Genomic DNA, 23,821 nt, shown 5'->3' on the forward strand with positions numbered 1-23,821 from the left:
AGGTTCTGTTTCTCTTCCTGGTTTGGTTCACCATCCAGACAGAGGTTCTGTTTCTCTTCCTGGTTTGGTTCACCATCCAGACAGAGGTTCTGTTTCTCTTCCTGGTTTGGTTCACCATCCAGACAGAGGTTATGTTTCTCTTCCTGGTTTGGTTCACCATCCAGACAGAGGTTATGTTTCTCTTCCTGGTTTGGTTCACCATCCAGACAGAGGTTATGTTTCTCTTCCTGGTTTGGTTCACCATCCAGACAGAGGTTATGTTTCTCTTCCTGGTTTGGTTCACCATCCAGACAGAGCTTCTGCCTACAGATGTAGGGTCTTAATTTGAGCCAGTTTGCTACAGCAGGAAAATAATCCTGCAGCAACAGAAAATGTGAATGATTCTATGGATTATAATTAACACTTTAGATCAGGGGTGTCAAACTCATTCCACGAAGGGCAGAGTGTCTGCGGGTTTTTGACCTAGACAATCAGGTGAGGTGATATCCTAACTAATTAGTGACCTTAATTCATCAATCAAGTACAAGGGAGGAGCGAAAACCAGCAGCAACTTCTCCCTTCGTGGAATGATTTTGACACATGATCTAGATGCTGAATCAATCAATCAGGCACATTTATTTATAAAGCCCTTCTTACATCAGCTGATGTCACAAAGTGCTGTACAGAAACCCAGCCTAAAACCCCAAACAGCAAGCAATGCCGATGTAGAAGCACGGTGGCTAGGAAAAACTCCCTTGAAAGGCCAGAACCAAGGAAGAAACCTAGAGAGGAACCAGGCTATGAGGGGTGGCCAGTCCTCTTCTCGCTGTGCCGTGTGGAGATTATAAAAGAACATGGCCAAAATGTTCAAATGTTCACAGATGACCAGCAGGGTCAAATAATAATAATCACAGTGGTTGATAACGGTGCAACAGGTCAGCACCTCAGGAGTAAATGTCAGTTGGCTTTTCATAGCCGATCATTCAGAGTATCTCTACCGCTCCTGCTGTCTCTAGAGAGTTGAAAACAGCAGGTCTGGGACATGTAGCAAGTCCGGTGAACAGGTCAGGGTTCCATAGCCGCAGGCAGAACAGTTGAAACTGGAGCAGCAGCACGACCAGGTGGACGGGGGACAACAAGGAGTCATCAGGCCAGGTAGTCCTGAGGCATGGTCCTGGGGCTCAAGTCTTCCGAAAGAGAGAGAGAAAGAAAGAAAGAAAGAAAGAAAGAAAGAAAGAAAGAAGAGGAAGTTTGGAAAGTTTGTACAGTATATCCTACAGTAGATCCTACAGTAGATCCTACAGTAGATCCTACAGTAGATCCTACAGTATATCCTACAGTATATCCTACAGTAGATCCTACAGTATATCCTACAGTAGATCCTACAGTAGATCCTACAGTAGATCCTACAGTATATCCTACGGTAGATCCTACAGTAGATCCTACAGTAGATCCTACAGTTTATCCTGCAGTATATCCTGCAGTATATCCTACAGTAGATCCTACAGTAGATCCTACAGTAGATCCTACAGTAGATCCTACAGTATATCCTACGGTAGATCCTACAGTAGATCCTACAGTAGATCCTACAGTTTATCCTGCAGTATATCCTGCAGTATATCCTACAGTAGATCCTACAGTAGATCCTACAGTAGATCCTACAGTAGATCCTACAGTATATCCTACGGTAGATCCTACAGTAGATCCTACGGTATATCCTACGGTAGATCCTACAGTAGATCCTACAGTAGATCCTACAGTATATCCTACGGTAGATCCTACAGTAGATCCTACAGTATATCCTACGGTAGATCCTACAGTAGATCCTACAGTAGATCCTACAGTAGATCCTACAGTAGATCCTACAGTTTATCCTACAGTAGATCCTACAGTAGATCCTACAGTATATCCTACAGTAGATCCTACAGTATATCCTACAGTAGATCCTACAGTAGATCCTACAGTATATCCTACGGTAGATCCTACAGTAGATCCTACAGTAGATCCTACGGTATATCCTACGGTAGATCCTACAGTAGATCCTACAGTAGATCCTACAGTTTATCCTGCAGTATATCCTGCAGTATATCCTACAGTAGATCCTACAGTAGATCCTACAGTAGATCCTACAGTAGATCCTACGGTAGATCCTACAGTAGATCCTACAGTAGATCCTACAGTTTATCCTGCAGTATATCCTGCAGTATATCCTACAGTAGATCCTACAGTAGATCCTACAGTAGATCCTACAGTAGATCCTACAGTATATCCTACGGTAGATCCTACAGTAGATCCTACAGTATATCCTACGGTAGATCCTACAGTAGATCCTACAGTAGATCCTACGGTATATCCTACGGTAGATCCTACAGTAGATCCTACGGTATATCCTACGGTAGATCCTACAGTAGATCCTACAGTAGATCCTACAGTAGATCCTACAGTAGATCCTACAGTATATCCTACAGTAGATCCTACAGTAGATCCTACAGTAGATCCTACAGTTTATCCTACAGTAGATCCTACAGTAGATCCTACAGTATATCCTACAGTAGATCCTACAGTATATCCTACAGTAGATCCTACAGTAGATCCTACAGTAGATTCTACAGTATATCCTACAGTAGATCCTACAGTAGATCCTACAGTATATCCTACGGTAGATCCTACAGTATATCCTACGGTAGATCCTACGGTAGATCCTACGGTAGATCCTACAGTAGATCCTACAGTAGATCCTACAGTAGATCCTACAGTATATCCTACAGTAGATCCTACAGTATATCCTACAGTAGATCCTACAGTATTTCCTGCAGTATATCCTACAGTAGATCGTACAGTAGATCCTACGGTATATTCTACAGTATATCCTACAGTATATCCTGCAGTATATCCTGCAGTATATCCACTGAGTTAGGGGCATGTGTGGATTAACCCTTTAGATGCTGAATGTACAGTATTTCCTACAGTATATCCTACAGTAGATCGTACAGTAGATCCTACGGTATATTCTACAGTAGATCCTACAGTATATCCTACAGTAGATCCTACAGTATATCCTACAGTAGATCCTACAGTAGATCCTACAGTATATCCTACGGTAGATCCTACAGTAGATCCTACAGTATATCCTACAGTAGATCCTACAGTAGATCCTACAGTATATCCTACAGTAGATCCTACAGTAGATCCTACAGTATATCCTACAGTATATCCTACAGTAGATCCTACAGTAGATCCTACAGTATATCCTACAGTAGATCCTACAGTAGATCCTACAGTATATCCTACAGTAGATCCTACAGTAGATCCTACAGTATATCCTACGGTAGATCCTACAGTAGATCCTACAGTATATCCTACAGTAGATCCTACAGTAGATCCTACAGTATATCCTACAGTATATCCTACAGTATATCCTACAGTAGATCCTACAGTAGATCCTACAGTATATCCTACAGTAGATCCTACAGTAGATCCTACAGTATATCCTACAGTAGATCCTACAGTAGATCCTACAGTATATCCTACAGTAGATCCTACAGTAGATCCTACAGTATATCCTACGGTAGATCCTACAGTAGATCCTACAGTATATCCTACAGTAGATCCTACAGTAGATCCTACGGTAGATCCTACGGTAGATCCTACAGTAGATCCTACGGTAGATCCTACGGTAGATCCTACAGTAGATCCTACAGTAGATCCTACAGTAGATACTACAGTAGATCCTACAGTAGATCCTACAGTATATCCTACAGTAGATCCTACAGTAGATCCTACAGTATATCCTACAGTATATCCTACAGTAGATCCTACAGTATATCCTACAGTAGATCCTACAGTATTTCCTGCAGTATATCCTACAGTAGATCGTACAGTAGATCCTACGGTATATTCTACAGTATATCCTACAGTATATCCTGCAGTATATCCTGCAGTATATCCACTGAGTTAGGGGCATGTGTGGATTAACCCTTTAGATGCTGAATGTACAGTATTTCCTACAGTATATCCTACAGTAGATCGTACAGTAGATCCTACGGTATATTCTACAGTAGATCCTACAGTAGATCCTACAGTATATCCTACAGTAGATCCTACAGTAGATCCTACAGTATATCCTACGGTAGATCCTACAGTAGATCCTACAGTATATCCTACAGTAGATCCTACAGTAGATCCTACAGTATATCCTACAGTAGATCCTACAGTAGATCCTACAGTATATCCTACAGTATATCCTACAGTAGATCCTACAGTAGATCCTACAGTATATCCTACAGTAGATCCTACAGTAGATCCTACAGTATATCCTACAGTAGATCCTACAGTAGATCCTACAGTATATCCTACGGTAGATCCTACAGTAGATCCTACAGTATATCCTACAGTAGATCCTACAGTAGATCCTACGGTAGATCCTACGGTAGATCCTACAGTAGATCCTACGGTAGATCCTACAGTAGATCCTACAGTAGATCCTACAGTAGATACTACAGTAGATCCTACAGTAGATCCTACAGTATATCCTACAGTAGATCCTACAGTAGATCCTACAGTATATCCTACAGTAGATCCTACAGTAGATCCTACGGTAGATCCTACAGTAGATCCTACAGTAGATCCTACAGTAGATCCTACAGTAGATCCAGTCTATGATCTCTTCCATATTTATATTTTTCATTTCTCTTTCTCACCTCTCTCTCTCTCTCTCACTCTCTCTCACTCTCTCTCTCTCTCTTACCCCCCCCTCTCTCTCTTTATTTTTCTCTCTATCTCTCCCCCAGGTTGTCATGCATCCTGTTCAGTGTGCTCAGGGCCGAGCCAGCAGGACTGTGTGTGGTGTTCTGATCCGTCTCACCTCCTCAGAGATGGACTCTGTGTCCCAGACTGTGACCCAGGCTACTACACACAACAAGGAACCTGTTATGGTGAGCTCAGAATCCATTGGGACAGTTTCCCAGACACAGATTAAGCCTCGTTTTAGAACAAAAAAAACATGGTCAATTGAGAATCTCCATTGAAATTACTTTTTACACCAGTACTAGGGAAAGGGTCTGGAAAGGGACCTGGTCAGTTGTCCAACTGAATGTATTCAGCTGAAATGTGTCTTCCACAATAAATGTAACCCCTCTGCATCAGAGAGGTGCTGGGGGCTGCCTTAATCGACATCCACATCACCCAGGGAACAGTGGATTAACTGCCTTGCTCAGGGCCAGAACTACAGATTTTTATCTTGTCAGCTCGGGGATTCGATCCAGCAACCTTCCGGTTATTGGCCCAATGCTCTAACCACTAGGCTACCTGCCGCCCCATATGCCAGGAATCCTGCTCATCAAATCAGAATGACTAGAACATGTTATGGTGAGCATAACTGCAACTGACACTCCCATTGGTTTAGGACAACGTTCCGTGGTGAGTTGACCGGCGGCCATATTGAGTTATTTAAATTCTGTAGTTACTGTTCTTAAAACGGCTCTTAAAGCCATTTTCCTCATCTTTGTTTTTGGTAGAGGTGACACAAAATGATAATATCTCACTGGAATGTATTTGTCAAAGACTTGTTTTTCCAACAAATGTAGGTGCATCATGTTTGACTGCAAGGAAAATTACTATTACAGTTTGTGTTTTATAAGGTTCAGGGCAGGGATGGCTAACTGCACTTTAAAACATGTTTTCTTCTTCTCTCTGTCACGAGGGGAGTTGCTAAGATGCTCTTAGGGTGGTGGGGTATTGACGATGGTACCCAGACCCACGAGCCACTGCGGCCCCTCATGATGAGTTCTATTTTTTGTTTTAGGCCCCCACCCCTATCAAAGTTGCCCATCCCTGGCTTAGGGCCTAGTGTGTACCACGTAGAGTTTTCATATGAAGTGAACTAGAGGTGAAGATTTTGTTCACTTCGCTTTTCTTCTCTGTAACCCACCAGAGCGTAGTCAGCCTCCCCCACATGAGTAAAGTGGCTAGTCAGCACTCCACACACTGTTTATAACAACCAAAACAAAACAAACTGTTTTTAATTATACCTTATTGCAATCTTAATGAGGATCCACATCTCCTTAAATAAACCACATGAATATCAATTGTTTCTCATTTGAAAGAAAAAGATGGAAAAGAGTGGTAGAACTCAGCAAAATTAATCCCTTCTAGTCATTGAGCTGAGTGAGGACTTGTGTCCCAAAAAGCACCCTATTCCCTATTTAGTGCACTCATTTTAACCAGGGCCCTTATTCTCTATTTTGTGCACTCATTTTAACCAGGGCCCCTATTCCCTATTTAGTGCACTCATTTTAGCCAGGGCCCCTATTCCCTATTTAGTGCACTCATTTTAACCAGGGCCCCTATTCCCTATTTAGTGCACTCATTTTAACCAGGGCCCCTATTCCCTATTTAGTGCACTCATTTTAACCAGGGCCCAAGGGGGATGAGGGAATATATATATATATATATATATATATATATGGTGCCATTTGGGAAACACAGAGGGAGTTATTCACTGGTTGAGATGGGCTATTCTCTTCATAGTTCTGAAGGATCTATAGCAACATGGAGATATAACCTAAGACTATTATAGTAGCTATAGCAACATGGAGATATAACCTAAGACTATTATAGTAGCTATAGCAACATGGAGATATAACCTAAGACTATTATAGTAGCTATAGCAACATGGATATATAACCTAAGACTATTATAGTAGCTATAGCAACATGGAGATATAACCTAAGACTATTATAGTAGCTATAGCAACATGGAGATATAACCTAAGACTATTATAGTAGCTATAGCAACATGGATATATAACCTAAGACTATTATAGTAGCTATAGCAACATGGAGATATAACCTAAGACTATTATAGTAGCTATAGCAACATGGAGATATAACCTAAGACTATTATAGTAGCTATAGCAACATGGATATATAACCTAAGACTATTATAGTAGCTATAGCAACATGGATATATAACCTAAGACTATTATAGTAGCTATAGCAACATGGAGATATAACCTAAGACTATTATAGTAGCTATAGCAACATGGAGATATAACCTAAGACTATTATAGTAGCTATAGCAACATGGAGATATAACCTAAGACTATTATAGTAGCTATAGCAACATGGATATATAACCTAAGACTATTATAGTAGCTATAGCAACATGGAGATATAACCTAAGACTATTATAGTAGCTATAGCAACATGGAGATATAACCTAAGACTATTATAGTAGCTATAGCAACATGGATATATAACCTAAGACTATTATAGTAGCTATAGCAACATGGATATATAACCTAAGACTATTATAGTAGCTATAGCAACATGGAGATATAACCTAAGACTATTATAGTAGCTATAGCAACATGGATATATAACCTAAGACTATTATAGTAGCTATAGCAACATGGAGATATAACCTAAGACTATTATAGTAGCTATAGCAACATGGATATATAACCTAAAACTATTATAGTAGCTATAGCAACATGGAGATATAACCTAAGACTATTATAGTAGCTATAGCAACATGGAGATATAACCTAAGACTATTATAGTAGCTATAGCAACATGGAGATATAACCTAAGACTATTATAGTAGCTATAGCAACATGGATATATAACCTAAGACTATTATAGTAGCTATAGCAACATGGAGATATAACCTAAGACTATTATAGTAGCTATAGCAACATGGATATATAACCTAAAACTATTATAGTAGCTATAGCAACATGGATATATAACCTAAAACTATTATAGTAGCTATAGCAACATGGGGTTTATTATAAACCCCACATCCTGGGGTTTATTATGGATCCCCATTAGTTCCTGCCAAGGCAGCAGCTACTTTTCCTGGGGTTTATTATGGATCCCCATTAGTTCCTGCCAAGGCAGCAGCTACTCTTCCTGGGGTTTATTATGGATCCCCATTAGTTCCTGCCAAGGCAGCAGCTACTCTTCCTGGGGTTTATTATGGATCCCCATTAGTTCCTGCCAAGGCAGCAGCTACTCTTCCTGGGGTTTATTATGGATCCCCATTAGTTCCTGCCAAGGCAGCAGCTACTCTTCCTGGGGTTTATTATGGATCCCCATTAGTTCCTGCCAAGGCAGCAGCTACTCTTCCTGGGGTTTATTATGGATCCCCATTAGTTCCTGCCAAGTCAGCAGCTACTCTTCCTGGGGTTTATTATGGACCCCCATTACTTCCTGCCAAGGCAGCAGCTACTCTTCCTGAGGTTTATTATGGATCCCCATTAGTTCCTGCCAAGGCATCAGCTACTCTTCCTGGGGTTTATTATGGATCCCCATTAGTTCCTGCCAAGGCAGCAGCTACTCTTCCTGGGATTTATTATGGATCCCCATTAGTTCCTGCCAAGGCAGCAGCTACTCTTCCTAGGGTTTATTATGGATCCCCCATTAGTTCCTGCCAAAGCAGCAGCTACTCTGCCTGGGGTTTATTATGGATCCCCATTAGTTTCTGCCAAGGCAGCAGCTACTCTTCCTGGGGTTTATTATGGATCCCCATTAGTTCCTGCCAAGGCAGCAGCTACTCTTCCTGGGGTTTATTATGGACCCCCATTAGTTCCTGCCAAGGCAGCAGCTACTCTTCATGGGGTTTATTATGGATCCCCATTAGTTCCTGCCAAGGCAGCAGCTACTCTTCCTAGGGTTTATTATGGATCCCCATTAGTTCCTGCCAAGGCAGCAGCTACTCTTCATGGGGTTTATTATGGATCCCCATTAGTTCCTGCCAAGTCAGCAGCTACTCTTCCTGGGGTTTATTATGGATCCCCATTAGTTCCTGCCAAGGCAGCAGCTACTCTTCATGGGGTTTATTATGGATCCCCATTAGTTCCTGCCAAGGCAGCAGCTACTCTTCCTGGGGTTTATTATGGATCCCCATTAGTTCCTGCCAAGGCAGCAGCTACTCTTCCTGGGGTTTATTATGGCTCCCCATTAGTTCCTGCCAAGGCGGCAGCGACTCTTCCTGGGGTTTATTATGGATCCCCATTAGTTCCTGCCAAGGCAGCAGCTACTCTTCCTGGGGTTTATTATGGATCCCCATTAGTTCCTGCCAAGGCAGCAGCTACTCTTCCTGGGGTTTATTATGGATCCCCATTAGTTCCTGCCAAGGCAGCAGCGACTCTTCCTGGGGTCCTTCAAAATTAAAGCAGTTCTACAATTGTAATAACATTAGAACACATTCACAACACATTACGTGTGTTTCTTCAGGCCTCTACTCTACTCCATGTATTGTATCTACAATACAACATCCAGGTGTACCACAGGAGTGTGCTAAGCGGATAATGGCTGGAACGGCGCTGTCACACCTGCCCCTGCTCTCCCTCTCTGGCGCCTTTGAGGGCGCCAGGCTGCCCTTCATTGCGCACATCTGTCACTATCATTACACACAGCAGCTCTCATTGGACTCGCCTGGACTCCTGCCCTTTGTTGATTGCCTTTCCTATTTCTGTATACTTTCCCGTTTGTTCCCTGTGTTAGCATTCATGTCGTTATTTTTTCCCTTGTCCAGACGCTGTCCTGTCCTGTTCCATGTCCATTGCTTATTAAATGTTCTCCCTGTACCTGCTTCTCGTCTCCCAGCGCCGTTCCTCACAGTCACAAATGAAATGGCATCAAACACCTGGAAACCATGTGTTTGATGTATTTGGTGCATTCCACTAGTTCCGCTGCAGTCATTACCACGAGCACGTTCTCCCCAATTAAGGTGCCACCATCCTCCTGTGGTGTGTACTTGTGTATATAGTGTGTATGTTACGATGTGTGTGTCTGTGTAAGCATGTGTCTGTATGTGTGTTGCTTCAAAGTCCCCGCTGTTCCATAAAGTGTATTTTTATCTGTTTATTAAAACTGATTCTACTGCTCGCATCTGTTACTTGATGTGGAATAGAGTTCCATGTAGTCATGGCTCTATGTAGTACTGTGCGCCTCCCATAGTCTGTTCTGGACTCGGTGACTGTGAAGAAACCTCTTGTGGCATGTCTTGTTGGGTATGCATGAGTGCATTCCAACATGTCAATACCTCTCACAAATACAAGTAGTGATGAAGTCTCCTCCACTTCGAGCCAGGAATAGATTGACATGCATATTATTAATGTTAGCCAAATGTCAAACAAACTAAAACTCATGTTAAATCCATCTATGAGTATCATGAAGCATCAATTGTGTGTCCCAGTCTTTCGTTTTCACTCTTGTTTTGGTCTTCCAAAAACATGCCGTAGGAAACTGTGACTTGAATAAACTATATTCAGTAGTCTATATCCCTGGTATATCACCCCCGTCTCCCCTTAATCTAATCTGCATCGGATGAGCTCAGAAATGAGCTGCTACTCACACAATGTTTCAGCCATGTCAGGTTATAATGCTGTGTGCTGCATGTGATCAGTCAAACAACCAATCATACTGTGCCACTCTGGTTCTTTTCCTGTGTTTGGTCTGGACTGCATGCTCACCTGCAGCGAACCGCACCACAGTACCACGTTGTTCAGTGCCCTCCTGAGTGCAGATAGAGTGTTCACACCAGTCCAAAGGAATCCAACTAAGGGGGTAAACGCACCAGAGCTGGGGGGGAAAAAAACGCTCCAAACCAATTTGTGTGTGAAAGCCCCTTTATAAGTGACATAGAATATATCTCACACATATGCAGTTGAGCAGTAAATTTAAACTGCGTTATTAAAACGTTAAATTGTAGATACATTTAAAATGGTTAAATACACTGCTCAAAAAAATAAAGGGAACACTTAATCAACACAATGTAACTCCAAGTCAATCACACTTCTGTGAAATCAAACTGTCCACTTAGGAAGCAACACTGATTGACAATAAATTTCACATGCTGTTGTGCAAATGGAATAGACAACAGGTTTAAATTATAGGCAATTAGCAAGACACCCCCAATAAAGGGGTGGTTCTGCAGGTGGGGACCACAGACCACTTCTCAGTTCCTATGCTTTCTGGCTGAGGTTTTGGTCACTTTTGAATGCTGGCGGTGCTTTCACTCTAGTGGTAGCATGAGACGGAGTCTACAACCCACACAAGTGGCTCAGGTAGTGCAGCTCATCCAGGATGGCACATCAATGCAAGCTGTGGCAAGAAGGTTTGCTGTGTCTGTCAGCGTAGTGTCCAGAGCATGGAGGCGCTGCCAGGAGACAGGCCAGTACATCAGGAGACGTGGAGGAGGCCGTAGGAGGGCAACAACCCAGCAGCAGGACCGCTACCTCCGCCTTTGTGCAAGGAGGAGCAGGAGGAGCACTGCCAGAGCCCTGCAAAATGACCTCCAGCAGGCCACAAATGTGCATGTGTCTGCTCAAACGGTCAGAAACAGACTCCATGAGGGTGGTATGAGGGCCCGACGTCCACAGGTGGGGGTTGTGCTTACAGCCCAACACCGTGCAGGACGTTTGGCATTTGCCAGAGAACACCAAGATCGGCAAATTCGCCACTGGCGCCCTGTGCTCTTCACAGATGAAAGCAGGTTCACACTGAGCACATGTGACAGACGTGACAGAGTCTGGAGACGCCGTGGAGAACGTTCTGCTGCCTGCAACATCCTCCAGCATGACCGGTTTGGTGGTGGGTCAGTCATGGTGTGGGGTGGCATTTCTTTGGGGGGCCGCACAGCCCTCCATGTGCTCGCCAGAAGTAGCCTGACTGCCATTAGGTACCGAGATGAGATCCTCAGACCCCTTGTGAGACCATATGCTGGTGCGGTTGGCCCTGGGTTCCTCCTAATGCAAGACAATGCTAGACCTCATGTGGCTGGAGTGTGTCAGCAGTTCCTGCAAGAGGAAGGCATTGATGCTATGGACTGGCCCGCCCGTTCCCCAGACCTGAATCCAATTGAGCACATCTGGGACATCATGTCTCGCTCCATCCACCAACGCCACGTTGCACCACAGACTGTCCAGGAGTTGGCGGATGCTTTAGTCCAGGTCTGGTAGGAGATCCCTCAGGAGACCATCCGCCACCTCATCAGGAGCATGCCCAGGTGTTGTAGGGAGGTCATACAGGCACATGGAGGCCACACAAACTACTGAGCCTCATTTTGACTTGTTTTAAGGACATTACATCGAAGTTGGATCAGCCTGTAGTGTGGTTTTCCACTTTCATTTTGAGTGTGACTCCAAATCCAGACCTCCATGGGTTGATAAATTGGATTTCCATTGATTATTTTTGTGTGATTTTGTTGTCAGCACATTCAACTATGTAAACAAAAAAGTATTTAATAAGATTATTTCATTCATTCAGATCTAGGATGTGTTATTTTAGTGTTCCCTTTATTTTTTTGAGCAGTGTATAATGTGTGTGTGTGTGTGTGTGTGTGTGTGTGTGTGTGTATGTGTGTGTGTGTGTGTGTGTGTGTGTGTGTCATCCCCACAGCGTGTGATTCGTCCTGCGCTACCTGTTACCCTGACAACCCCAAGTGCACGAGCTGCCCCCAGGGCTCTGCTATGCATCATGGGAAATGTATTTCCCACTGTCCAGAACAGCATTACATAGACGACCATGGCCGCTGCAGAGGTAAGCAACTCCTCACAGAGTTTACATGAATACCTCTCATACTCATACTGTTTCAGTATTAGTGCTGGGCTGTACCAAAATCTGCACATAGTTTATAGCCCTTGTGTCCTCATGGCAGGCTTATGTCCTAGCCCAGCTCTAACATACCTGCTTCAACTAATCAACTCATCAATGCCTTAATTGATTTAGTGAATCAGGTTTTTGTTCATGGTGGGTAGGAACAAAAACCTGCACTTTCTGGATAGCAAGAAAGGCATTTCACTGTACATTTAACGTTACAATAAAAACTTGAAACTTGAACCTATCCCTTACAACGTTTTTATAATGTTGAAACTAGCCGAGTCCTGATTGGCTCCAACAGTGTGATTGACCTCTGACCTATTCACTCTCAGCCTGTCACAGCTCCTGCTGGTCCTGCTCCGGCCCCTCTGTGTCCCAGTGTACCCTCTGTTCCCAGGGACTGTCCCTACACCAGGGCCAGTGTCTGGAGGCCTGCGGAGAAGGGCTGTACCACCAGGAACAGACCTGCCACAGTAAGAGCCTTTCTCTAGAGTAGTTAGAGTTTAGTGGTTTAGGGCTTGAGTTGGGCTTATGGTTACTACAAACTTTGTACCTGCAAAAATGAAAATACAAAAATCATTTTTGGAGTAGGGGACACCTTTTGGTGTCATGATGTCCTTGCCAGGTTCCAGTCCCATTCACAAGGGGACGATTATTTTTGTATTTTCATTTTGTGAAAGCAAGGAAGAGTCGCTTTCTCTTGCTAGTAGTAGCTAGCTGGCAGCCTGGATAAAAACATAGCAAGCTAGCTGGCCTTTTCAGCATTCCACATCTCCATGTGTAATAATCAGTTTATTTGTTTTAAAGATGCCCTGTCAAATATTTGTATACATACCAGTGTATCTGTCACGTCCTGACCCTAGTAAGATGTCATTTTCTATAGTAGAGTAGGTCAGGGCGTGACAGGGGGTGTTTGTTTTTTTTCTATGTTTTCTATTTCTATGTTTTAGTTCTAGTTTTTCTATGTTGGGGTTGTTTGTGTTGATCTCCAATTGGAGGCAGCTGATCCTCGTTGCCTCTGATTGGAGATCATATTTAAGTAGGGGTTTTTCTTCCTGGGGTTTTGTGGGTAGTTGTTTTCTGTTTAGTGTATGTCACCTGACGGAACTGTTGTCGGTCGTTTTGTTGTTTTCGTTTTAGTGTTTTTATTAAAGTTAATATGAGCACTCTACACGCTGCGCCTTGGTCCCCTTTATACGACCCGCGTTACAGTATCCTAAAACATTATAGCTGTTTGATAATGCTGCTTGGGTATTCATTCCCATATCAGCTAAAAATACATCATCATGTTTTGGTAAAAAAAACAAAAAAAACACATGTTCAAAGGGAGATTCAGTGTCTGCTTTTTATTTTGACCCATCTACCAATATGTGCCCTTCTTTGCGAGCCATTGGAAAACCTCCCTGGTCTTTATGGTTGAATCTGTGTTTGAAATTCACTGCTCGACTGAGAGACCTTACAGATAATTGTATGTTTGGGATACAGAGATGAGGTAGTCATTCACAAATAATGATATACACTATTATTGCACACAGAGTGAGTCCATGTAACTTATTATGTGACTTGTTAAGCACATTTTTACTACTGAAATTATTTAGGCTTGCCATAACAAAGGGGTTGAATACTTATTGACTCAAGACATTTTAGCTTCCCATTTTATAAAAAATGTGTTACATTTTCTAAGAACATAATTCCCCTTTGACATTATGGGGTAGGGAAGTGACACAAATTTCAATTGAATACATTTTTAATTCAGGCTGCAGTACAACAAAATGTGGAACAAGTTAAGGGGTGTGTGAACTTTCTGAAGGCACTAAGGGTTTGGAACCAGTTCAGGGAACAGTGTCGAACACCGGAAAATAACAACATTTGTACAGGAACAGAATCAGAACCAAGCTTTATTTATACAGCACATTTCATACATGGAATGCAACACAATATGCTTCACAGGAAAAAACTAATACAAACAATGGAAATAAAAACTGAAATATTTATTACACAACAAACATAAGAGGATAAAAAACTAAAGAATAACAATAAAAACTGAACCACTAAAAAGCACTGTCAGACTCTAAAACAGTTTGCAATGTTGCAGGAAATAATCCTGGAAGCCCTGGTGTTAGGGTGAACCCCGTCTCTTTTAAAAAGATAGAAGCGAGTAGCAAAGGAGGGGGCCAAAGATAATTATTCTCTTCCCTGTGCAAGCGAGGGTCTTTAAAAATGTTATGTAGTCCTCCTGCAGTTTTTTCAGATTGCCTAAAACGAAGGTCGTTAAAACCTACGTGAGTGACGATGGTGTCAATATTGGAGTAGTTGACCTGAACCGTGGGCAGGAGAGAGTTGTTGTCATGGACACGGGCTCCTGGGTGACATTGGACCTTGGTTGGTGCACAAACTGTAGACAGACCATAGCTGTTTGATAGCTGGATTGGATCTTCACAGATAGATAGGTGGCCAGACTGCCTCCCCGATTTCCTACACCTTGCGAGTGTCCAGTCTGCCATGGGCCGAGGAGTTGAGCTGAACATCTGTTCGTTGGATTGGAACAGATTAACGCCACCCAACTCACCGACAGCTTTGGTATAGGAGGCATTTAAAACTGAGATTTGATTTGCCTGGGTTACAGCAAGGTCGGTGTACTTAGAAAGCAGGTTTTCCTTTTCTCGCAGCCGAGCTAACTGCCAGAGGATCTGTTCCCAAAAGATGCTTGAACATGGTGTATTTAGGGCAGCCAAATCCCTGTCCATTTTCTACCGTATCCACCTTATCTTCATCTTGATTGTGCGTACATGATTTCCAGCCGTGGATAAAAACACAAGGTGGGCTAGCATTGCTAGCAGCTAATCTGCTAGCAGCTACACAAACTGCTACTTAAAACTTCTTAGGGATCGGTGTCCGGCTAGCAGGTCAATTTCCAGTCAAATATAGTTATTATAGCAGTTAAACATTTAGGTACATGTAAGTGTCTTATATCGTCTGAAAGCTTCAATTCTTGTTAATCTAACTGCACTGTCCAATTTACAGTAGCTATTACAGCGAAAACATGCCATGCGATTGTTTGAGGAATATTTTTTTCTACCGGCACAGGTTTCATACATTGATGAAATATTCACTTACTTTTTGAAAATCTTCCTCTGATTTGTCATCCAAAGGGTCTCAGCTATAACATGTAGTGTCGTTTTGTTAGGTAAAATCCTTTTTTATATTCCAAAAAGTCTGTATAGTTGGCGCCATCGATTTGAGTAATCCACTCGTTCAATTTGCAGAGAAAGGAACCAAAAATCTACCCCTAAACTTTGTTTCAACAAGTCAAAATAGGTTTGTATTTACTCTTCAGATAGCCTAAAATGTAATCAAACTATAATATATCTTTGGGAAAGAAGTATGTTCAATAGGAAACCGATTTTAGCAGTTGCGTAACTTCATCATGGCGCGCGATGACACAGATTTTCAAGACTGTGTCTTCATACAAAAACTCTTATTTCTTCTTAGCTTTTGAAGTTACAAGCTTGAAACTTTGAACATAGTCTGCTGACACCCTAAGGAAGCCATAAGAATTGCATCCAGGGAGCTATTTTACAATTTGCTTGCATTTCTAAGAGGATGGTCTCTCTTCTTTGGATTTTCTCCTACCATTACTATTGTGTTATATTCTCCTACATTATTTTAACATTTCTACAAACTTCAAAGTGTTTTCTTTCAAATGGTACCAATAATATGCATATCCTGGCTTCAGGGCCTGAGCTACAGGCAGTTCGCTTTGGGCATGTCATTCAGGCAGAAATGGAGAAAAAGGGGCCTGATCCCTTAACAGGAATATTCTAGCAGCTCACTGCTACTTAACAGGAATATTCTAGCAGCTCACTGCTACTTAACAGGAATATTCTAGCAGCTCACTGCTACTTAACAGGAATATTCTAGCAGCTCACTGCTACTTAACAGGAATATTCTAGCAGCTCACTGCTACTTAACAGGAATATTCTAGCAGCTCACTGCTACTTAACAGGAATATTCTAGCAGCTCACTGCTACTTAACAGGAATATTCTAGCAGCTCACTGCTACTTAACAGGAATATTCTAGCAGCTCACTGCTACTTAAAAGGAATCTGCTAGCAGCTAACTGCTACTTAAAAGGAATCTGCTAGCAGCTCACTGCTACTTAACAGGAATCCAGGACACAAACTTGCCGTCTCAGCCGTAAACGCGTCACGGAATCAGTAGAAACAGAAACTTTAGCTATGATTCAAAAATGATTTAGTGAAAACTATATAATAAAAACAAGAACCCGAGTGTTGGCAGTACACTGTTCTGTTGCGAACTCTGAGGACGTCTGTTGCGTGATGACATGGTTGATCTGTACTGTTCAGGAACAGATCCGTTATTTCAAAGCATGGGAACAGCTTAATAACGTTATTTTACATTCCTGGTATTTTTTTTCTGTCCCACAAAAAAATGCAACAAGGCATCTATGCAAAGCCTTCACTGTCATTTACATGATGTTTACATTTACGTAATTTAGTAGACAGAAACTTATTCCAGTGTCAACCTGCCAGCTGAAAATATTTGCCAGTGTATGTATAGGAAACCTGCCTTTCTGAAGCATAGGCTACTGTAACCTACTGATGTTACAAGCGTGATTCAGAAATTGGGGAGAGATTTTTAAGTAGAGAATGAATGAATTAACTTTTTAAATGCAAGTTACAGATACTATAGTTATCACATTTAATTAACGTTGGATTTATTAACTACAAAAAAAACGTAAGACGTGTTTTTAATTCTGGTGCCGCTCTGCACACACAAGCTTGTTGGTCCAATGTTAAGCCAACTCCTGAAAATCAGATAATGCATTTCATAACAAGATACCCAGCGCTTCAAGTCAAGCCTCCTCCTCTACCTTCTCTCACTCTCTCCCCACCTGCAACATTTAACTTTCTTCTCACTCCCTACACTTGTCTGTCCATGGCGTATGTAAACTCTATAGCTAGCCTGCTCCATAGCAAACTGCTCTCTCTGCACTGATTGGTAAAGTCATTTAATGTTGAGATAATGTATATATAAAAGAAAAGTAGATTTCAGAAGTTTTAAAAGGAACAGAAAGGAACAATGTAAACCATTACTTTTTGGGGGGTTCGAACCGGTTCAGAACTTTATTTATCAGGTCGGGAACAGTGAAACAGAACTAAAAAAAGAATGGTTCTGTTAATTTCGGTACATATCTGTAAAATATGTATTCAGGAGTCATTTGTCTTTAACACCTCCACCCTACCATCTCCCCTACTGTAGTCTACCTACCTACCGTTGTGTGTGTGTGTGTGTGTGTGTGTGTGTGTGTGTGTGTGTGTGTGTGTGTGTGTGTGTGTGTGTGTGTGTGTGTGTGTGTGTGTGTGAGTGAAGTCTGACTAAAGTGGTTTTCTCTCTCTCTCCGCAGTCTGCCATCCATCTTGTAGGAGATGTCTAGGTCCTCTGGCCTCTGACTGTCTGAGGTGTCTCAAACCAGAGGAGGCCCTGCTGCCGCGGAACACTCACACACACAGAACAACACCACACGGAGTGTGTGTGGCCACATGTCCCGCTCGCTTCTACCTGGATGCTCTACACACCTGCAGAGGCAAGTAGATGATGTGTGTTCACGGGGGGGGGTTGATTTGGTGGTTACACATACTATCAACATTACACATATTAATCAAAACATACCATATCTATGTCTCAGACACCTCAGTCCCCCCGTCTCCCATACTGTATATCTGGCAGTATTTCCTACGACTGACAACCATCAATCAATCAATCAAATGTATTTATAAAGCCCTTCTTACATCAGCTGATATCTCAAAGTGCTGTACAGAAACCCAGCCTAAAACCCAAACAGCAAGCAATGCAGATGTAGAAGCACGGTGGCTAGGAAAAACTCCCTAGAAAGGCTGGAACCAAGGAAGAAACCTAGAGAGGAACCAGGCTATGAGGGGTGGCCAGTCCTCTTCTGGCTATGCCGGGGGGAGATTATAACACAACATGGCCAAGACCAGTGTGTGTTATGAATACAGCTATCTCTGACACACACACACACACAGACACACTCAGCCTATCATTAGGGAGTGAAGGCCAGTCTGTGTGACAAACACACACACCAGCAATGTTCTCTTTCTCAGTGCCACCATTTCCTTCAGGCTTAGAGATAACTAGTAGTCCTCCTGTTTATAGTCTTTCCACAGCGGGGTTTCCCTAGAACTCTTCCCCCTACCACTCACAAATCACAAACTCAGCTAGCTATTATGCTAAACTGTGCAAGAGTAAACTACATATCTTCCTGACCCAGTTAGAGTACTTGTCTTTCCGGAGGAGCTAAGTACTACTATCTGTGGTTTATTGAATTGTTTATACATTGTCCTAATTTATTTCTAAATCCCTTCATGTGGTGCAGCGGTAGAATGAAAGTGTCAGAGAGATGCAAATATTTGGAGCTTCAAAACCCACCATACGACAGTATTTTTGGGCTTATAACTGTTTCGTACGCAACATGGCAGAAATGGCTCAGAGTAGATCCAGATAGACCTACCTCAGTTTGTTTACTCTAGATAGTGAGTCTACTCTAGATCAAAATCAAATCAAATCAAATTTATTTATATAGCCCTTCGTACATCAGCTGAAATCTCAAAGTGCTGTACAGAAACCCAGCCTAAAACCCCAAACAGCAAGCAATGCATGTGAAAGAAGCACGGTGGCTGGGAAAAACTCCCTAGGAAAAACTCCTGAGAAAGGCCAAAAACCTAGGAAGAAACCTAGAGAGGAACCAGGCTATGAGGGGTGGCCAGTCCTCTTCTGGCTGTGCCGGGTGGATATTATAACAGAACATGGTCAAGATGTTAAAATGTTCGTAAATGACCAGCATGGTCAAATAATAATAATCATAGTAATTGTAGAGGGTGCAACAAGCACGTCCGGTGAACAGGTCAGGGTTCCGTAGCCGCAGGCAGAACAGTTGAAACTGGAGCAGCAGCATGGCCAGGTGGACTGGGGACAGCAAGGAGTCATCATGCCAGGTAGTCCTAGGGCTCAGGTCCTCCGAGAGAAAGAAAGAAAGAAAGAAAGAAAGAAAGAGAGAATTAGAGAGAGCATATTTACATTCACACAGGACACCGGATAAGACAAGAGAATACTCCAGATGTAACAGACTGACCCTAGCCCCCCGACACATAAACTACTGCAGCATAAATACTGGAGGCTGAGACAGGAGGGATCAGAAGACACTGTGGCCCCATCCGATGATACCCCCGGACAGGGCCAAACAGGCAGGATATAACCCCACCCACTTTGCCAAAGCACAGCCCCCACACCACTAGAGGGATATCTACAACCACCAACTTACCGTCCGAAGACAAGGCCGAGTATAGCCCACAAAGATGTCCGCCACGGCACAACCCAAGGGGGGGGCGCCAACCCAGACAGGAAGACCACGTCAGTGGCTCAACCTACTCAAGTGACGCACCCCTCCCATGGACGGCATGGAAGAACACCAGTAAGTCAGTGACTCAGCCCCTGTAAAAGGGTTAGAGGCAGAGAATCCCAGTGGGAAGAGGGGAACCGACAAGGCAGAGACAGCAAGGGCGGTTCGTTGCTCCAGCCTTTCCGTTCACCTTCACACTCCTGGGCCAGACTATACTTAATCATAGGACCTACTGAAGAGATAAGTCTTCAGTAAAGACTTAAAGGTTGAGACTGAGTCTGCGTCTCTCACATGGGTAGGCAGACCATTCCATAAAAATGGAGCTCTATAGGAGAAAGCCCTACCTCCAGCCGTTTGCTTAGAAGCACAGCACAGCTATCCTTGCCGTAAGGCGATCGTTCTCCTGTATATTATGAGTACAACGACTGCAATTAGAAGGCATCATGTTAATGTTACTTAGCTTCGGCTGTTTGAAGTCCTGACGAACCATGTCCAGATAAAACCTCCGGGGTAGGAAAGTTGAATGAAAAAAAAGTTGAGTGAGGGAAAAAGTAAAAATATACGGTAATGAAAATGTAAAAACCGTCAGGTAGCAAAGTAAAAACGGCAACAAAAACGCACAACAGCGTAAACAAGTCTGCAAGTTGTGACCGGAAACAGGAGATACTGAGTGTACTCTAGATAGTGAGTCTAGTCTACTCTAGATAGTGAGTCTAGTCTACTCTAGATAGTGAGTCTACTCTAGATAGTGAGTCTAGTCTACTCTAGATACTGAGTCTACTCTAGATACTGAGTCTAGTCTAGATACTGAGTCTAGTCTAGATAGTGAGTCTAGTCTACTCTAGATAGTGAGTCTAGTCTAGATAGTGAGTCTACTCTACATACTGAGTCTACTCTAGATAGTGAGTCTACTCTGGATAGTGAGTCTAGTCTAGATACTGAGTCTAGTCTACTCTAGATAGTGAGTCTAGTCTACTCTAGATAGTGAGTCTAGTCTACTCTAGATACTGAGTCTAGTCTACTCTAGATAGTGAGTCTAGTCTAGATAGTGAGTCTAGTCTAGATACTGAGTCTACTCTAGATAGTGAGTCTACTCTAGATAGTGAGTCTAGTCTAGATAGTGAGTCTAGTCTAGATACTGAGTCTAGTCTAGATACTGAGTCTAGTCTACTCTAGATAGTGAGTCTACTCTAGATAGTGAGTCTACTCTAGATAGTGAGTCTAGTCTAGATAGTGAGTCTAGTCTAGATACTGAGTCTAGTCTAGATACTGAGTCTACTCTAGATAGTGAGTCTACTCTAGATAGTGAGTCTACTCTAGATAGTGAGTCTACTCTAGATAGTGAGTCTAGTCTACTCTAGATACTGAGTCTAGTCTAGATACTGAGTCTAGTCTAGATACTGAGTCTAGTCTAGATAGTGAGTCTAGTCTACTCTAGATAGTGAGTCTAGTCTACTCTAGATACTGAGTCTAGTCTAGATAGTGAGTCTACTCTAGATACTGAGTCTAGTCTACTCTAGATAGTGAGTCTACTCTAGATAGTGAGTCTAGTCTAGATACTGAGTCTACTCTAGATACTGAGTCTAGTCTACTCTGGATAGTGAGTCTAGTCTACTCTAGATAGTGAGTCTAGTCTACTCTAGATAGTGAGTCTAGTCTACTCTAGATAGTGAGTCTAGTCTAGATACTGAGTCTAGTCTAGATAGTGAGTCTACTCTAGATACTGAGTCTAGTCTAGATTGTGAGTCTACTCTAGATATTGAGTCTAGTCTACTCTAGATAGTGAGTCTAGTCTAGATAGTGAGTCTAGTCTAGATACTGAGTCTACTCTAGATAGTGAGTCTACTCTAGATAGTGAGTCTAGTCTAGATACTGAGTCTAGTCTAGATAGTGAGTCTAGTCTAGATAGTGAGTCTACTCTAGATAGTGAGTCTACTCTAGATAGTGAGTCTAGTCTACTCTAGATAGTGAGTCTACTCTAGATAGTGAGTCTACTCTAGATAGTGAGTCTAGTCTAGATACTGAGTCTAGTCTACTCTAGATAGTGAGTCTACTCTAGATAGTGAGTCTAGTCTAGATACTGAGTCTAGTCTAGATAGTGAGTCTACTCTGGATAGTGAGTCTAGTCTACTCTAGATAGTGAGTCTAGTCTAGATACTGAGTCTAGTCTACTCTAGATAGTGAGTCTACTCTACATAGTGAGTCTAGTCTAGATACTGAGTCTAGTCTACTCTAGATAGTGAGTCTACTCTAGATAGTGAGTCTAGTCTACTCTAGATAGTGAGTCTACTCTACATAGTGAGTCTAGTCTAGATACTGAGTCTACTCTAGATAGTGAGTCTACTCTACTCTACATAGTGAGTCTAGTCTACTCTAGATACTGAGTCTACTCTAGATAGTGAGTCTAGTCTACTCTAGATAGTGAGTCTAGTCTAGATAGTGAGTCTAGTCTAGATACTGAGTCTAGTCTAGATAGTGAGTCTACTCTAGATACTGAGTCTACTCTGGATACTGAGTCTAGTCTAGATAGTGAGTCTAGTCTAGATAGTGAGTCTAGTCTACTCTAGATACTGAGTCTAGTCTACTCTAGATAGTGAGTCTACTCTAGATAGTGAGTCTAGTCTACTCTAGATAGTGAGTCTACTCTAGATAGTGAGTCTACTCTAGATAGTGAGTCTAGTCTAGATAGTGAGTCTAGTCTAGATAGTGAGTCTACTCTAGATAGTGAGTCTACTCTGGATAGTGAGTCTACTCTAGATAGTGAGTCTAGTCTAGATAGTGAGTCTAGTCTAGATAGTGAGTCTAGTCTAGATACTGAGTCTACTCTAGATAGTGAGTCTAGTCTACTCTAGATAGTGAGTCTAGTCTAGATAGTGAGTCTAGTCTAGATAGTGAGTCTACTCTAGATAGTGAGTCTAGTCTACTCTAGATAGTGAGTCTACTCTGGATAGTGAGTCTAGTCTACTCTAGATAGTGAGTCTACTCTGGATAGTGAGTCTACTCTAGATAGTGAGTCTACTCTAGATAGTGAGTCTAGTCTTCTCTAGATAGTGAGTCTAGTCTAGATACTGAGTCTACTCTAGATAGTGAGTCTACTCTGGATAGTGAGTCTAGTCTACTCTAGATAGTGAGTCTAGTCTACTCTAGATAGTGAGTCTACTCTAGATAGTGAGTCTACTCTAGATAGTGAGTCTAGTCTAGATAGTGAGTCTACTCTAGATAGTGAGTCTAGTCTAGATAGTGAGTCTACTCTGGATAGTGAGTCTACTCTGGATAGTGAGTCTACTCTGGATACTGAGTCTACGTTGTCAAGGAGGACTGTAATGTGCGTTGAGAAGCAGAGGATCATTGGTTCCAGCCCAGTATGATGCAGTCAGACAGTGGAGGAAGCTAAGCTGTTAGCAACACACTGACCCCCGTTACAGTGGAGAAAGCTAAGCTGTTAGCAACACACTGACCCTCGTTACAGTGGAGAAAGCTAAGCTGTTAGCAACACACTGACCCTCGTTACAGTGGAGAAAGCTAAGCTGTTAGCAACACACTGACCCTCGTTACAGTGGAGAAAGCTAAGCTGTTAGCAACACACTGACCCTCGTTACAGTGGAGGAAGCTAAGCTGTTAGCAACACACTGACCCTCGTTACAGTGGAGGAAGCTAAGCTGTTAGCAACACACTGACCCTCGTTACAGTGGAGGAAGCTAAGCTGTTAGCAACACACTGACCCTCGTTACAGTGGAGAAAGCTAAGCTGTTAGCAACACACTGACCCTCGTTACAGTGGAGAAAGCTAAGCT

General features: G+C 42.5%; 1 protein-coding gene across 1 annotated transcript in view; it reads left to right on the forward strand.

The window, feature by feature from the left end:
- The window catches only part of LOC115199674 (extracellular matrix protein FRAS1), a 151,813-nt gene that overhangs the window by 29,842 nt on the left and 98,150 nt on the right, over nt 1–23,821 (forward strand). Inside the window, exons 10-13 of the mRNA XM_029761980.1 lie at nt 4,770–4,913; nt 12,387–12,527; nt 12,920–13,060; nt 18,016–18,195. Coding sequence (XP_029617840.1) covers nt 4,770–4,913; nt 12,387–12,527; nt 12,920–13,060; nt 18,016–18,195 — 606 coding nt within the window. The remainder of the gene's footprint in view (nt 1–4,769; nt 4,914–12,386; nt 12,528–12,919; nt 13,061–18,015; nt 18,196–23,821) is intronic.

The sequence above is a fragment of the Salmo trutta genome, chromosome 9, assembly GCF_901001165.1.
Source record: "Salmo trutta chromosome 9, fSalTru1.1, whole genome shotgun sequence".
Lineage (NCBI taxonomy): Eukaryota > Metazoa > Chordata > Actinopteri > Salmoniformes > Salmonidae > Salmo > Salmo trutta.